Raw genomic sequence first — 18,047 nt, forward strand, 5'->3', positions numbered from 1 at the left:
ACCCCCGTGAGGGGTGAGTTCTGGGATAAAAAGTATCCTATGTCCTTCCCCGGGACTCAAACTATCTGTATACCAAATTTCAACTAAATCGGTTCAGCGGTTTAAGCGTGAAGAGGTAACACACAGACAGACAGACAGACATACAGACAGACAGACTTTCGCATTTATAATATTAGTATGGATGGATATCTTTGAGATATATTTACTTGTTTTGTTTCAGTAATAGCATCAAATCTGGAACCGAGTCCAGGATGGGTCGACATGAGCAGTGTTTACGGACCGAGCGGGGTAAGCATTAATATGTATACACTCTCGTAGAATAACAAGTTAATAACGGCCTAGACTAGTCAGTAGTCTAGTAGGCACTAATAATATACAAGAAAACATAACAACATAATAAATAATCACAGCTTTTGTCCAATATTAGGTAACAATTAAATAATTTTACGGTTTAGACCAGCGGTTCCTAACCTGGGGGTAATTACCCCCGTGGGGGTAAAACTGGCATTTTACAGTCCCGGAAATCATTCCTTGAGGGGTGACCCATCCCAAAGGGGGGAGCAATTTACAATGAATAGGATATGAAAGTACCGTAATAATTATATGCAGACGTCGTCGGGGACAGAAGCTAATACCAATTCACATATACATACACCGTGGGCTGGTAAAACCCGACAGATCTTAAAGGTGTATTCTTGACCTCATTTATATAGAGATTAAAATGTCATACGTCAAAGTTTTCTGAAATCGGTCTTGTTTTAGAGATACTGACAATTCTTATGAAAATTTATTTCTGTAATACCATAGTGAAAAACGCCTTTTTGGGCTACGACGCTCGCTGTCATTATGTGACTTGGTTTAGACATAGCTACTGACAGACATTAAAATTTTAAAGGAAACTCACAATTATTATGCGTAGGGTGAGTTGTTCATCAGTTAACCACCCTTTTTTCGAGCAGTCATCTCGCAAATTTTCAATTAAAATAAATTATTGCGAACATTAATCGATAGACTATTTAATTGGCAAAAAATTTGCATTCAAGAGTTGACATTATTATGCTTTTAGAAAAAAAATTACAATTTGTATAATATAATAAATAATAAATAAATAAATAAATAAATATTATAGGGACATTCTTACACAAATTGGCTAAGTCCCACGGTAAGCTCAAGAAGGCTTGTGTTGTGGGTACTCAGACAACGATATATATAATACCTATACAAATACTTAAATACATAGAAAACATCCATGACTCAGGAACAAATATCTGTGTTCATCACACAAATAAATGCCCTTACCGGGATTCGAACCCAGGACCATCGGCTTCACTAATAATAGTGTCCATAGGACAGTATTAACCACAGGGGGGTGTTTTAGAGTACCAAGTTGTACACATTTAATCACTAATTTAAATGTTTTTATTATTTAATTTTGGAGGTGGGGTAAAGTCGAGTTCCCTAGTTAGTCAAAGGGGTAACAGTACTAAAAAGGTTAGGAACCACTGGTTTAGACTCAGTTGTACTCCACGGTACGCAATACACAGTCGTCCTAAACGCAGCTCGCACTATTAGTGCTTGAGAAAGGAGACCTAGGCTCTCCGAAACATGTCACGCGAGTGACTAAAACAAGTGAGTCTAAACCGTGAAATTATTTAATGTTAGTATGTCTCACAAGTCTCACAACAGTTTAAATTCGATTAAGTAACAAAAACATAAAGATCGAAAACTTTCAATGTTTTCTTTTTTCAATCTAATCTACCTATATAAGCTTAACATTAATTTCAGCTTATCCTCGGCTGCGGTCTAGGCGTCATACACACACTAATGGCCAACGACGACACGTACATCGACCTAATTCCCGTGGATTATGTCAATAATGCCACCATAGCGGCCGCCTGGGCCACGGGAACGCGCCACGTAAATGGACAGAAGGATATCAAGATATATACCGTGTCGCCGGCGAGGAATCCTAAGAAATGGCGTAAGTTATGTGTAAAATCTGTTTAATTTCCGTGGAATACGTCACCAACGTCATCACTAGCCCATCGCGCTGCCAACTGAGCTACCGATACTTCACTCGAGGACAGCGAATATTTCCACCATATGTGCCTTAGGGAGCCGCCTAGCCACATTAAGGACCCGGGTATGTCCTTAAACTACGTCCGAAGGAGAGGTATGGGCACTGTTAATGTCATCTCGCTTTGTGTAGTAGGGCACAGGACAGCGGATGTCATTCCAGATCTAGAGCAGAGCCCAACTGGGGAAGTACCTCCACCTTACAGAAAACCGCAGCCAAATAACACACGACCCTACTCATAGCGTTGTGTTTCTGCCGGTGAGTAAGGTTGCCAGAGCTCCACGAGGGAGAGGAGTGTAAGGGTCGGCAACGAGCATGTAACTCCTCTGGAATTGCAGGCGTACATAGGCTTAACATCAGGCGGGCCGTATACTTGTTTGCCACCGACGTAGTATAAAAAACTACATATTTTTTCCTAAAAATAAGCTTTTACTTAAAAGCTAATTTACTTACTGTTTCAGGGGAAATCTTCGAGATATCCTACTCAAAAGCCGTTTACTGCGGCACTCCGAAAGCCATCTGGTATAACTTTGACATTCACACGAGGGTCCGGTGGGTGTTCGTGCTGCTGACCTGGCTGTTACATTATATACCAGGATACCTGGCTGACGGCGCCCTTATATTACTAGGGAAGAAGCCAAAGTAAGTCACAATAAATATTTTTTATAGCTAACACTCCTCTGCCACAGAATAAGTAATAGTATTATCATAGAGAACGGCCACGCACCGCCCCGCCCCGACTCGAATGCCCTCGCCCCGCGACAGCAGATTTACGGCCGTTTGCCGACGGCTCAGTACTATTTTTAAGCAACTTACTTACACAATGACGCATGACGCGTGTACAGACGTGCCGTTCACACATAGAAACGCATGTGATTTTTTATGTATAGTATGTCCGCCCTGTGCCTCTGCTAAGGAATAGACCAAAGTCCCAAGTTACTAAAAAATAGGGTTAGGCTGTATCCGGGACAGGGTATACATGAAACGTGGTGTATATAAGTTGCAAAGGCCTCATAGTGTAAAGGGCACCACAGGCGCCCTGTATGTAAGAGCGCGCTTCGCGCGACCTTACAGTGTCGATTGCGTCGCAGGCGCCCTGTAAATCAGAGTGAAAGCTTTTTTTTAATACTACGTCGGTGGCAAACAAGCATACGGTCCGCCTGATGTTAAGCAGTCTCCGTAGCCTTTGTACGCCTGCAACTCCAGAGGAGTTACACGCGCGTTGCCGACCCTAACACTCCTCTCCCTCGTTGAGCTCTGGCAACCTTACTCACCGGCAGGAACACAACACTATGAGTAGGGTCTAGTGTTATTTGGCTGCGGTTTTCTGTAAGGTGACATCTAGAATGACATCCGCTGTCCTGTGCCCTACCACATAAAGCGAGATGTCATTCAAAGTGCCTATACCTCTCTTTTGGACGTAGTTTAAGGACATACTCGGGTCCAAGCTGCTGTATTTAGGGCTAAAAGCCTGAAATAAACGATATTTTATTTTAATATTGTCTTCGGTTACCGCGATAGTTACTCATGAAATAAAACTATGAATATACGCGATATAATCCGTTTTCATAGTTTTATTTCATGATATTTTATTTTATTTATTTACATTGTAAAGGGCGCCTTCGCACGCTTGAATGTCGGGCTTTACCCGACTTTGCAATGTGAATTTCCGGAGAAACGCACAGTTCAGGACTGCCAACCATCTAAGTTGTGAAAATGGAAATGTTGTCGTGTAGACTGAAGAGCGATGGCGAAAAGTAATAAAAATTAAATCTATAAATTGTTTGTTTCAGGGCGATCAAGATCTACAGAACGTGTTACAACCTGTCCTCAGTGCTGGCTTACTTCACCTGCCACGAGTTCTTCTTTAAGGATGAAAACTTGGTGCATCTGCAAGAGAGCCTCTCTAAAACAGGTGCCTAATAACTATTAAATAAAAAAACAAAATAAAAAACCCTACGCTATATGCCAACTAAATCTATTTTTTGCCAAAAATGACAAACTATTTGTAGACGCGATCGCGATATCGAACCCAGGTAGCATTGTGACGTCAGCGACGTCATATTGACGTAACAATGACGTCATAAATACGTCGCTGACGTCACAATGCTACCTGGGAAGGACCAGGCGGGAGCGCAGCCCAAAGATAAAGAGGGGCTATGGCTGAGAATGAATCTATGAATTAATGGGGCCGACCTTACCTGCTCAGTAAAATTCGGTTGCCGAGTATATAAAAAAATTTAAAAATTATCACTTAAAATTAATTAATCTTCACAAAGAACATGCGTGCATGGAGACTGTATAAAGGAGCCAAATCTCTATGTATGAAAAGTGTCCATCAAAAAACAGTAATTAGGCGGCGCCACCATACACCGAAATACTACCAAAAACAACCTACGTAATTTGGTCGGGTTATTTGTTGCCTTATATGGTTCATGTTATACTCATGTCCCAGAGCCTAACTAGCGCCACCGGAGAGATTAGGAACTATTATTTAAAGCTTAACGCGGTCACTTTTACAACAATTCTGCCATAAGAGATTGCGATCCTTTCTTTACCATCCATAATGCGTGTTTTTATTTGATTGACAATTGCGGCAATGACAGATTATTCAAATTATTTTGCTTTTCTTTATTGCGTTTAAGTAGGTCGGCAAAAAGGCGGGTGATATGAAAATGAGGTCGAATATATTTATGAAAGAAAGAGTGAGCGAGATGGATGAATGAAAAGGGGCGCGAACACTACTTTAGAAAAGAGCTGATACTCTTCAAACTGCTGGATCGATTTCTATAAACCACCCCTTCTTCCGGCCTTGTCCCATTTCTAACTGGGGTCGGCTCTCCTAATCCTCCTTCTCCAGAGATATCGTCATAGAGTATATTGAATAGTGGGGTCATGTAGGGTATAGAGTTGTCAGTCAAGGTTTTTGAATGCAGCGCCATCTATTGATAGTTTACCGCGACTTTTCAAATGTGTATATATCCATACCTATTAATACAGCTATACAAGCGTTGCGTTGGCGGGCTTTTTAAATAGCTAAGGTTTGACGTTTGCGTTCTGAGTCTGAGCAAACTGAATCAGATCACATCAAGTGGGGTCTGGTAGTTTGTATGGCAGATGCAGGACTTTATTGCTAAGTAAATAAGGGCCGTAATAGATGATTTTACTTTATGCTCTAGGCTTTATGTCGTCTACGCACGACTTAAAGTCGAACTTTACGAGCATGAGAAGTGAAAAAGTATTTTTTTGTATCTATAGATAAAAGCATCTACAACTTCGACGTGGAGAAAATGAACTGGAACGAACAGATGGTGATGTGGGCCATCGGTCTGAGGAAGTACATCATCAAGGATGGTCTTCGGGACACCAATTATGCCGTCAAGAAGCAACAGGTACCATAAAATGGTGCTACTTTGCTCCAGAATTAGTATCATTAGTTCAATTTTATTATTAGGAGCAAAAAACAGATTTCATAATTTTAAATGCTCCTAACTTAACCAACTAAGATTGAAATGAAATAAATTATTATCTTATCTTATCTTATAATTGTGGTATTTTCTATAAAAAGGGACCTTATTGTCGATGGCGCTTACGCCATTATTAACGATGCTCCTATATAAATACAATGCCGCGCGACGCTGTGCCGCGTAAGCGCCATCGACAATAAGGTCCCTTTTCATAGAAAATGCCCCAATTATTAAAGATTCGAAAAAATCAAACATACAGTCTGGCAAAAAAGAGTAGAAATTAAAAAGTGGCAACACGTTCCCGTTTTTATTAGATCGATTTGAAAGGGACGACATTACAGTGTTGCCATTTTTTAATTTCTACTCTTTTTTGCCAGTCTGTAAATATTTAAAAATTAATTTATTTTCAGGTCCTGAAGGTGCTGAACTATCTGGTCGGCGCGCTGTATCTATACGCTATTTATAAACTATGTAGTTACGTTTGTTGGTTTGTCTGGGTGTTAGTTAGTTTATAATAAATGTTTAATTATTATTCTTATTTTAGTTAATACATATTTATAAAATATATTAAATTCAACATTAATAAAAGTTTCTTGAAATGGTTTTCTTTAAATGGAAAAAATAAAAAACGACAATGTTCAAAAAGCTGTTCCAAAATGGGGCATTTTCTATGAAAAGGGACCTTATTGTCGATGGCACTTACGCCGCACAGCGTCGCGCGGCATTGTATTTATATCGGAGCATCGTTAATAATCGCGTAAGCGCCATCGACAATAAGGTCCCTTTTTATAGAAAATACCACAAATAACTTCTACTGTATGGCTATAAAATTGTATAATTTTATTCCTGTTGGTATAAGGAAAGGCTTATCAAAAAAAACTGTACAGTATATTATTGGAACATTTTATTAATATTTTTTAGATACATAATTTAGTTAAGTAGGTACCTAATTTGACATTGATACACATTTGATTCGTTTTTTAACATTATCCTGTCATGCTTCTTTCACTTGTAATGTACAATTTGGAAAAAAAGGGTAGAAATTATAAAGTGGCAACACTGTAGTGTCATCCCTTTCAAATCAATCTAAGAAAAACGGGACGACACTACAGTGTTGCCACTTTTTAATTTCTACTCTTTTTTGCCAGACTAGCTTTGTGTTTAATATTATTTTTTGCCAGACTAGCTTTTTATGAATGCTGAAACTCCTGCTCCTGCCAGACATGTAAATAACTGTACAGTTTACTGTTGGAAAATTGTTTTATGGCATTAATGATTTAATACAACCATTTAAAATTACTTACTTGGCTGGCGCGATGACCCAAAATGAGTCTTAAAATAAAATCTATTTAAAATTTATATTTTTTTAATAATCTAGTTTAGTAATTTGACATTGACACACATTGACTTGAAAAAAAAAAATTATGAAAACGGACTATATCGCGTATATTGAATTTATAATACATCCCGGCGTTGACCACCCGGTCACCCGGTTGTGTCACCCGTTGACCACGAACGCTGTAAAGAGTTCGAAACGTCGGGATGTATTATAAATTCAATATACGCGATATAATCCGTTTTCATAGTTTTATTTCATGAGTAACTATCGCGGTAACCGAAGACAATATTACACATTGACTTTTTTTTCAAAAAATTTCAGTACTGCTTATTTAAGATTTCTAATTTATTTTTGTGATAAATATTTGAATGCTGAAATTCCGGCCAGACATGTAAAGAACTGAACTTGTATAGTTGGTCAAGCAAATCTTGTCAGTAGAAAAAGGCGGCAAATTTAAAAAATGTAGGCGCGAAGGGTTATCGTCCCATAGATAATTTGAATTTCGCGGCTTTTTCTACTGACAAGATTTGCTTGACCAACTATATTAACATTTTATCAAATAAACGATTTTCTTATAAGTGAACGAAAAGAAGCTCGTTTAAAAAGCAATTTTATCATCTTATTTATAAGGTTGAAATTCAAGTAACAGCTCATTCGGAGATAACACGTTTTTGTCATCTGATTGTTCTCCGAATGAGCTGTTACATGAATTTGAACCTTAATACTTACTAAGCTTATAATAAATTTAAAAGTGGAAAAATTACTGCCTTGGGTGAGACTTGAACTCACGGCCTCTGGATACTTACTATCAAGATAGTCGCTTTTTAAATGACATTGTTACTTTGGCACGTGCCGAAATCGGGAGCTGAAGGCTCTGCATAAAAGAAACAAAGGCTTTTGTTTAATGGCTCCTCTACACAATGGGCCAGCGTGTAGAGAGTAGTGGTGTCGGATGGCTTGGCGCAGCGATATCAGGGTTTAAGCCGAAAAAATCATTTAAGAAAATGTCAATTATACCTATACATATATTGTCATTTATTTTGGACCTTATTTCAAGGTGACAGGGTTAAATTTTTCCTAATTTCTGACACTATTATTACCTGTTAAAGCCTATGGCAATGTTCAATAAGTTCCTCACGCAAAAAACCCCAAACTGCATCATATTCGCAAAACTCCCCGTCTTAAACCTTTATCTTATTTGCAAAGAACCAATTTATTTATTTTTTTACAATCCATATTTTGAAAAATATAGCTACGTTAAATATATTTAATCTGTTTAAGGGCGTTCGCTAGCGTGGGTGGGTGCTTGTAATGGGCGGCTGCACGCGGGTGCCATTGTAATAGCACAGAATAAGTAATAGTATTATCGTACAGAACGGCCACGCACCGCCCCGCCCCGACTCGAATTACCTCGCCCCGCGACACCAGATTGACGACCTTTTGCCGACCGCTCAGTACTGTTTTTAAGCAAATTACTCACACAATGAGACATGCCGCTTGTACAGCCGTTCACACATAGAAACGCAAGTGATTTTTGATGTATAGCGTGTCCGCCCTGTGGTAATAGGTAATATCCGTCCTACCCGACCGCGCCAGTTAACAACGCTCATACTATTTATCGTTAACCCGCTCAACCGCGCCAGCTAGCGAATGCCCTCAGATTCTATTTCAAATAATTAAGTGAACTAGCTTTCAAAATAAAATTTGTAAGTAATAAATTTTATTAAATTCTTAGTCCTCATTTTATTGGCTTTTTGCAGACAGGAAGTTTTCAGAGGCCTTCTACGAGAGGTACTTTTAAACGACTACATTTTAAAACGGAATTATATGTAATCCTTTAATAAGCATATCTAATAAATTCTATAATGGATTTTTAAAGTTAAATTTGGGTTTTAATTTTAACTAGATACCAACTGGACATCCAACTAGGAATTGACATTTGTGCCTTCATTATTGAAGTGTTTAATAAGTTTAATAACTTGAAAATGCTGCCGATAAGCATACTAGTCAGCTATATAGACTCATCCATCTTGGTTTAGTCCATGTTTTGTTCCTTATCGTCTTCTTAGATATTTATTAGTTGACTTTTCTTAACAAATGAAGAATTTTGCAATTATTGAATTATTTTTATGTCTGTAAGTCTTGACGTCATCAGCAAACACAACAGCTACGATTTAACGGTTTATAGAAGCAAAACATGATATAATTGATATAAATTTCATACAACAGTTGCGCCAACATTGATCCCTGAGAGATACCTGGTATACATCAATTTTCGTCGGCTTAAAGCTACAATAATTTGGATTTCTGTGGTCAATTTAAACATAATCTAGCGAAGGATGTTAGCACATTTTCCATTTAAAACCTTTGTTTTTCAGTGGAAGCATGGTCAACCTTATCAAAGGCTTTACAAAAAACCTTTAGCTTTAAATTTTATCTAGATGCTACCGGACTGCCAACTAGTAGTTTCTTGTCCATCAAAGTTGACATTTGCGCCCTCATTTTTGACATTCTGGACATTTTCGACGATTTGGAGATATTTTCAACAAGCAAAGCGGTCGGCTGTATGGGTTCATCCTTCTTAGTTTCAGTGCTGTTTGCTTTATAGTCTTCTTCTACGCGAGCTGAAGTGGGTTTGCCTTTGGCCGGTGTTTCGGGGAAGGGTGGAAGGCCGAACTCTTCTGGTTTGAATTCGCGTAGAGATCTGTGGAATAGAAGTTTTAACTTAAGTAAGTAATATAAGTACACTGCACTACGTTGATGTGCTTTATAATATTATTTTATTAGTAGGGATTTGGGACAGCCAAGGACCTAACCTTAGGACTATTGTGGCTTGGCGCGTCTTTTGACGGTCCAAGCGTCGGTCTGGAATCATCACCACCTGTGAAATAGAAAATAACGTCAATGCGGCCAATTCCGTCATATGGATAATTACGTACACGAGAGTATATTTCTTTTATTTTCAACCGTAGTAAAAAACCTGCTTTTTAGTGCTGAAACTAAAATCAGTCGAGTCGAGTCATACACTACCGTAGATATATACTAATCCTGTCTCTTTCACGCAAAGGGAAACCTTTATAAAAAGCGCTTAAAGATAAGGGTAACCCTTTTTAAGAGCTAGCCTTATTTTTGGTTAGCTTTTCGGTAAGGGTTAGTCAAAGGTAAGGGTATGAATGGGCTTGCAGTTCAAAAGGGAAAGTCTTTCAATGTGTTAGCCGTGTTTAAGTGTCGCCCATTGAAAGGGTTTTATCACGGAAAGGGTTGTCCGGTCCCTGGAAAAAAGGACCCCCACTCAGCGCAATGCCACGCGCGGCTAGCCACAGCGTAATGCCACGGCTGGCCGCAGCGCTGATTTTCGGTAGGGACCTAGCTTATAACTAACTTAAGACTAACATTAACGTAACAACAAACAAACAATGAAAGAAAAAACAAAACAACAGAAACAACAAACAAATAATGAGAAAAAAAAAGACAATAAAAATGAGTAGACAATTACAAAGTACTGCCGTCGGTAAGTTTAAATAAATAGTAAAGAAATAGTAGTAGTAGGAGATGAAGGAAGTAAGTAATTCAGAAAAAATAAATAAAAAAGTATTTAGTAGTAACCTGCATGCCGGCTGCGACCGCCGCTTTTACGCCGATTTCTGAATCTTCGAACACGATACACTGTCAGAAAGTAATTAGGAATTAAACGAACTTACCTGTAAGTGAAGTTCGATTCTAATTATATGAGCTACACAAAGTGCACACAAATTTCGAAAAAATTATATGCGTTTGCTGCGTTATTAATGTTTGTCTAGGAACTATTAAGAGGAAATGGGACTACCGGTTCTCCATATACAAACGCATTTTACTCTCTGGACATTATAGAAAATATTTTTACACAATTTGATGTAAGGTCACCATGTATTTTATATTACGCGAAACTCTGCGTAGGGGGCGCCACTACCACAATATGAGGGTCTATCGCGAAACAAGAAAAACGAAATTTCGTTATCTAACATCTCTGTCACTTGCATATTCGAGCGATAAAGAGGCAGACAATTTCGGATTCGCGTTTCCCGGTAGGTTCTCTGTAAACAAACCGCCTTGATGCATCAATGTCATACCTATTTTATTACCTATCTCTGAAAACTTGTCAAAAACCTGTTAAAGGTACTGTATATATAAGTTACTCTATGGTTTACTAAAAAGACTAGTGCTGCACTCTGGTGGCAGAACATTGCAGTAATATCCCCTATTACGCCGAACCGAATATCATCGAATGGCGACATCAGACAAAACCCTCCGCTCCACTAAGCGATGATAGATAAATGGGGCATTTTCTATGAAAAGGGACCTTTTTTTCGATGACGCTTACGCCGCACAGCGTCGCGCGGCATTGTATTTATATCGGAGCATCGTTTACAATAGCGTAAGCGCCATCGACAATAAGGTCCCTTTTTAAAGAAAATACCACAAATGAAGATTCTATTGGTTCTTAACAAACACATCCCTCGCTACGCATAATCGCAGATCTGGTGGAAACACAGCCTAATAGTAATTACCTGTGCAGGTTTAGGTTTGGTCGGAAATCGGCTGGCAGCGACGAGGTAGATGTCAGGGTTGGGCTTCCCTCGATCCACTTCGGGGTCCGTAGCGCACACCTACGGAATAAGGAACAACTTTGCTCTTTTGGGTGCATGTTGTAACCTAAGATATAAATAAGACCTAATGTAAACACATGTATGCAATAAATGATATGACTATGACTATGACTAAAAGGTGACAACTTTGCCCATCGCCAGCTTTGCCCACATCCGTCACAAAACAGAGACAATTTCAATGGTTTCTGTTTATACATAAAAAATAAACTAACCCCAACCCAACCAACCAACCAACCAGCCAACGAGTAAAGATCAATGATAATATAGTTTGTCAAAGTACCGTCTCATTTTAAACATAGACAGAGAGAATCATACTATCTTTGTCTTACACTAGTACTAGCACCCAAAAGAAAAGGATGAGTATAGTTTTTTTTTGTTCTTATTTACTGACAATTTGGTTAGACCAACTATAGTATGTGTGCAAACCAATTTTTTATCAAACAGATTACGTCTGCGAGCGATACTACAAATTTTATATAGGGGGCATTTTCTATGAAAAAAGGGACCTTTTTGTCGATGACGCTTACGCCGCACAACGTCGCGCGCTCGCGCGACATTGTATTTATATCGGAGCATCGTTTATAATGGCGTAAGCGCCATCGACAATAAGGTACCTTTTTATAGAAAATACCACATATTGGAAAAATGGAAAAACCAATGAGAAGATGGAACTAGTTTCGGTAGATGTCGTTAGGCGCCACCCCGAGGCGTGTATACATTAAGTAAGGAATGAAAATATTCGCGCGTTCCTGGTAGCTTCCGTAGCTCAGTTGGTTAAGTCTTAACCTGCGACTTTTGGAAACCGTCCAATCGCTCTTAACCGTTAAGAGCGATTGGACGGTTTCCAAAAGTCGCAGGTTCAAGTCCTGCCGGAAGCGGTGAATTTTTCAATTTTTCCTTTAATATAAAATTTGTAGGTACTCAGTAGGGTCATTGCGCCAGTTTTCGTCCAGCTCTAGTTTTCGTCCACTTGACGATATTTCAATATAAACCTACGTTACTTCTACTTACTTATTCTGTTGGCTCAGCGACCCAAAATGAGACTTGGCCTCTTGGGGTTGGCTTGGGTGACATTGCTGTACAAATTTGGCTTATTGCAATCTTTAATGTCTAAACAATATATCTGTCTACATAAAAAATATTACGCAAGTAGCTAATTAAAAATGATAATATATTATTAGCTAATCCGTCAAGTGGACGAAAACTAGAGTATGGACGGAAGCTAGCGCAATGACCGATCCGGCTCGAAGGACCACTTGCGCATGGAGAATACAAAAGCGCTTTTTTAAGTCTAAATGTGGTATTTTCTATAAAAAGGGACCTTATTGTCGATGGCGCTTACGCCATTATTAACGATGCTCCGATATAAATACAATGCCGCGCGACGCTGTGCGGCGTAAGCGCCATCGACAATAAGGTCCCTTTTCATAGAAAATGCCCCAAATGAACTTTATTCCATGGTATAATAAAACAAGGTACTCTCTTCCGAGACTCGCGAACCGCGTGACTGACACTAGCTACGTCATCGTGCTGTTAAAAGGTTCACGATGACGTAGGCTTGTGTCAGACACGTGGTTCGCGAGGCACCGAAGAGAGTACCCACCTGTATTTGTAGTAGTTAGTTTTAATATATGTTTGTTTTGTCCTGGTAGATCTACATTCGATTCTCATATGAGTGAACTGCGTCGTGGATATTCACCGGCCAATTGTCTTCATAAAGCACGTGCCTTCCTAAACCTTGACGTTGGCGGAATCATCGACAATATCGATGGAGCCATAATACCCAATTTAAAAAAAAAAGAGAGTACCAGGCGGAGTATATTTATACCATGCTTTATTCCATTTAATAAGATTACAGTGATCGCGATACATGTCGTTGAATTCGGATCGGGAGCAGAAGAGAGCGAGTTGCCATGCACATACAAATTAAAAGGCAACTGCAAAAATGTTGCTATATAAAAAAACACTTAAGCTAAGCTTACACTCTATATGTTTTGTATTAAACAGACCCTATGTTATGTGTGTACCTTGTGGTTGAAGAGCGCGAAGAGTTTCGGTCGCGCTTGTGCGGCGATCCTCACGGAGCGTTCGGTGCTATTCGTGGCCAGAGCTATCGGCACCTTCCAGTCATACAAGTGTGTTAGAAGACGCTCGGCGCCTGAAAAATACGATAGTATATAAAAATTGAGCAAACACATCAATAAAATAACACAAATAACTACTCTCGCCAGCATTCTCAAGGGACTACAGTATCTTCTGGGGGTTGTCTACAGGCAACGGTGGCCGCTTACGCCGAGTCTTAGGCCTAAAATACACTTGTAAGTTTTACTTATGTAAGTAGGGACACAGCTATACTACAGAATGATATATGAATAGCGTTATCTCATTCTAACAAATAGCTTTGTCCCTACTTACGTAAGTAAAACTTACAAGTGCATCTCAGGCCTTAGGTAAGCAAGCAACTCGCGAACGCGGCGCGGCGCGGCGCGGCGGGCCCACGGCGTTCGCGTTCGCAACGAGATCGCCCACGTAGGACACTTCTATAGGTATCAAAGGATTGATTCACCCCGTGCCGCATCGCTTCGCTTCGCGTTCGCGTGTTGTTCGCCTACGTACTACGCAGCGTTACCAGGCTGTAAGGGGGCACTGGCGACGGTTTTCCCGACGAGCTAGTGCTCGAAATCGTGTACAAAAATCACCAGCACACTCTTAAGGGACTACAGTATTACCATCTCTTTCGCTATACCGTAATCCAGTAAGAGATTGGTATAGGAGGTGCAAGCATGTACTGCTTGCCTTTATAGTTGGTTAAAAGCGCCTATCTTTTCCTATATTGCATATAAGTACTACAGAATTTGGGATCGGTACCGCCGTGGCCTGGTGGTCTAGTGGTCAAGACAAAAGCTACGTAAACTGAAGATTCCGGCCTCAGCCACCGGAGGGCTTGGTCACTTTTTCTTTGGTATAACGTCATATATTTTAGTTTATGAAAGTATTGTTGTCCATAGGCTACGAGGCCAGCTTACCAGGCTGCAAGGGGGCACTGGCGACGGCCTTTCCGACGAGGTCTGTGAGTTGGTGCTCGAAATCGTCCACGGAAATCGGCAGCAGCACCCGCTGCACGACTGTTTCTGACAGGTCGCGGTCCGTGGCGCCGTAGCACTGAAATAGGAGATACATTATACATCTTCTTCTCTGTCGTATCGCTCTTGACAGAGTTGTTGTGGTCACGATGAGGCGCCCGCATCGGCAGTGGCGTAACTAGGGGGGGCAGAGGGGGCGAGTGCCCCGGGCACCATCCAAGGGGGAGCGCCAAAATGGGCAAAAGGCAGCAGCAGGGAAACTTTTGTCAGTCGTCAGGGGGCGCAAATTTGGTGACTGCCCCGGGCGCCATATCCTCTAATAGCTACGCCCCTGCGCATCGGTAGTAGAGGCGGACATGGCCATTCGCACGATCACCCGCCATCTCTCCCTGTTGGCAGACTGTCTAGCACACTCAGATACGCGGTATCCCACTGCGGACTTTATTTGGTCAGTCGAGCGCATATGTGATTTGCCGCGCGATTTGGTTCCCTCAGTCGCTCTATGAAGTCGTCTCGCCTTGATTATACATAGTTCACAGAAATTGGCAGTAATACCCACCACTGTTTCTGACTTTTGTGAGAGATAGAAATAGAAAATCTGATAGAAACAAAAGATCCACCACGGTTCTGAGATATGTAGGGGACTTTTTTAGCAAGGCGATAAAAAGATAAACACTATAACGGGAATCAATCGCGTGTAAATTTGCTTTAAAGTTATCCCCCTTTTAAAACACGCCATTGTCCTAATAATCTCAGAGAATAACCGGGCCAATTCGAACAATGATCCACTAGATATGAAACAGAAACGATAAGTGACAACCAGATATATATATAGATAAAGTCATGTCAAATTTGACATTTCCCGGATTCCGAATGTCCTCTTAAACGATCTCTTTAAGATATTACTTAGACATGCAATGGATATCTAATGGATATCCCAAAACGTCACAATAATTATATTAGTTTCTCGAATCGAACTGCAAAAGATAACTAGTTGAGAACTAAACTATATCTATTAGATCTCGTATTGTTCTCGTATCTAGTAATTATCACGTTGTTCGAATTGACCGGTGAGTAAAATTGACATTATTATCTCCCTGTGCGAATTTTTTGAACTATCAAGACCAAGTTTTGATTAGTTCGAAAAACTCACGTACTTTTTGAAATGTATAAATGATTTTTGAGTGCCAACGAGGTTTGAACTCATCACCTCTTTGGCACGTCTTTTTATATCGAAATTAAAGGATAAAATTCAACGGCTTGGTACCTCAATTTCCAGATCCTTGGTGTATGTTTTTCCATATCTTTCGCAGATTGTCCTGATTGCTTTTTGATAAACAATTTCGGAATCTGTACAAATAAATGTGCCATTTTCAACCAAAAGGGTACTTATTTAGCTTCAATTCGAAATCAACCTTATCGACAAGCGACAATGTGGTACCTTTTGGTTGAAAACGTCATGTGTTGTTAATAATAATCATTGATATTTGGGGCGATTTTTATTGAGTGCGAGCGGCACAAGATCGGTAGGAGTGGCGAGCCTTGGGGGAGGCCTATATCCTCCTATAAAAAATGCGCCAAATAAGTTCGCGTTCAAAAAATCCTTACGTGCTTTCTATGCTAGTGGAAAGAAAGTTTCTTAGTGTATTTTTATTAGTTTCATAATGAGTCTCGTCGTTATTTATATATATATTATATATAGTATATATGTATATTATATTTGTATATATGTGATTATATGTTATTTTTATTTTATTTTTGCTGTTGTATTTGTAGCACCGCCCACAATTTCTCTGCTTAGCCTTAAGGTTGACTGGTAGAGAATGCCTTATGGCATTAAGTCCGTCTTTTGTACTGTAAGGTTTTCTTTTGTGCAATAAAGATTAAATAAATAAAGATTAAATAAATATATCCAGCAGTGGACGTCTATCGGTTGACATGATGATGATGATGATGATGAAGATCTTCATTCTGGACGGAATAAGTACAAAATCCCAATGAGACAAAAAAATAATAATTTTCCGTTAAAATATGCCATACGTTTTCGTAACTTAGTGAAAAATTTGCAGTAGATACGGTGAAATTTGCGCTTATTATGGACAGAATATAGAACTATCTGTTCACCAAATTTTATCGTCGCGGAGTGTGCCGTGTGGCTCATACCGTGACACCAAAGCTGAGTTAGGACCTTTTTTTTTCGCAACATAAATTATTACAGTACAAATTACATTAATGTCAATTTATATGAATCTACATTGTGATCGTCAGAAATAAATTTAAATAACAGCAAAAAGTTGCATTTAGCGCAACCCTTCATTTTGTGTAATTATTCTTAGTATTTTATGTTATTGTGCTAATAAATGCTCTTTCTTTCTTTCTTTCTTTCTTTCTTATCTTTTAGCGTCTACAAACTGAAACTAAAAAGGTAAAATGAAAACTTAATGAAACACTTACCAAGTACCGTACCGTCCAAGTCGAAAAGGCAATGGGTGACTTTCTTAAACTTCCTGGTGCAGTAAAACTTGGGGGGGATGGGGATCATTGCACGCGAGGGGCCGACGAGCGAAATTTTGCCAGGACATTGTTCATCTTTGCCCGGGGAACTGGGCAAAGTTATAGGTAAATAAGTAAATATTTTAGGGCAATTTTACACAAATCGAGTTAGTACTACGGTAAGCTCAATACAGCAAGAGTTCTAACTACATATTATACAAATACATAAATAGCTGTTGGATCTCCATAATATACAAATTTCTCTATTGTCGGATAACAAATGATCCATTTTTTGTTGAAACTCTAGGTTCATGGGGTTGTGGTAAGTGTAGAGAGTGGGCAATAGAGAGTACTCTCCAGGCGGGTGTTATGCCTGGGGACCGAAGTCCACTGAGAGTTGATCAGAAGGAGTATATATAGTAAGTGACATTTGAAACTTCGTAAGCGCGATGTAGGTTTCTAGCTAATTGCGTTCTAGCTCCCTAACGCCATCTGTTAGATGACGTCGACAGTGGCAGCTAGTGGGGACGCCACAGGGTCCCAGACTCCCAGCGCGCACAAGTTGTTTGCAGAAATCGTGAAGCGTTTGGTTGACGTAACTGGTGACCGCTTCCTCGCACAACGTATCAGCATTGCGATACAGCGAGGAAATGCCGCCAGCATTCTTGGTACAATGCCTCAAGGGCCTATTTTAGATTTAAGCTAGTAATTAATTTCGTTTACGTAGTACCACTGTATATATCTTGCATGTAAATGAGTTTTAAAAGGAAAGTAAATAATTAACAGACCTGTTGTTTTACAGAGAAAATAGTGTGAAAACTGTTTTTTTAATAAATCGGTCTGTTTATGAAATTTTCAATTTTGATGTTGTTTGAAGTTTGATTTTTTTATTTTTGTGACAGACGAAGTTATCAGAAGCACTGAAATCTCTATGGTCACGGA

General features: G+C 39.6%; 2 protein-coding genes across 2 annotated transcripts in view; one reads left to right on the forward strand and one right to left on the reverse strand.

Moving 5' to 3' along the window:
• Nucleotides 1–6,076, forward strand: part of LOC134753649 (fatty acyl-CoA reductase wat-like) — a 45,106-nt gene extending 39,030 nt beyond the window's left edge. Inside the window, exons 8-13 of the mRNA XM_063689589.1 lie at nt 221–288; nt 1,786–1,981; nt 2,539–2,719; nt 3,871–3,992; nt 5,336–5,469; nt 5,955–6,076. Coding sequence (XP_063545659.1) covers nt 221–288; nt 1,786–1,981; nt 2,539–2,719; nt 3,871–3,992; nt 5,336–5,469; nt 5,955–6,059 — 806 coding nt within the window. The 3' untranslated portion in view covers nt 6,060–6,076. The remainder of the gene's footprint in view (nt 1–220; nt 289–1,785; nt 1,982–2,538; nt 2,720–3,870; nt 3,993–5,335; nt 5,470–5,954) is intronic.
• A 3,152-nt stretch (nt 6,077–9,228) lies between these two features.
• On the reverse strand, nt 9,229–17,225 carry LOC134753558 (probable pseudouridine-5'-phosphatase). Its single transcript, XM_063689466.1, has 8 exons — nt 17,067–17,225; nt 15,880–15,962; nt 14,556–14,691; nt 13,557–13,687; nt 11,431–11,529; nt 10,490–10,549; nt 9,700–9,764; nt 9,229–9,587 (listed from the first exon to the last, which is right to left on the reverse strand). Exons 1-8 carry the CDS (start codon nt 17,152–17,154, stop codon nt 9,317–9,319), a joined length of 933 nt encoding a protein of 310 aa, XP_063545536.1. The 5' UTR covers nt 17,155–17,225; the 3' UTR covers nt 9,229–9,316.
• Nucleotides 17,226–18,047: the final 822 nt, after the last annotated feature.

The sequence above is a fragment of the Cydia strobilella genome, chromosome 27 (assembly GCF_947568885.1).
Source record: "Cydia strobilella chromosome 27, ilCydStro3.1, whole genome shotgun sequence".
In the NCBI taxonomy this organism is placed as follows: domain Eukaryota; kingdom Metazoa; phylum Arthropoda; class Insecta; order Lepidoptera; family Tortricidae; genus Cydia; species Cydia strobilella.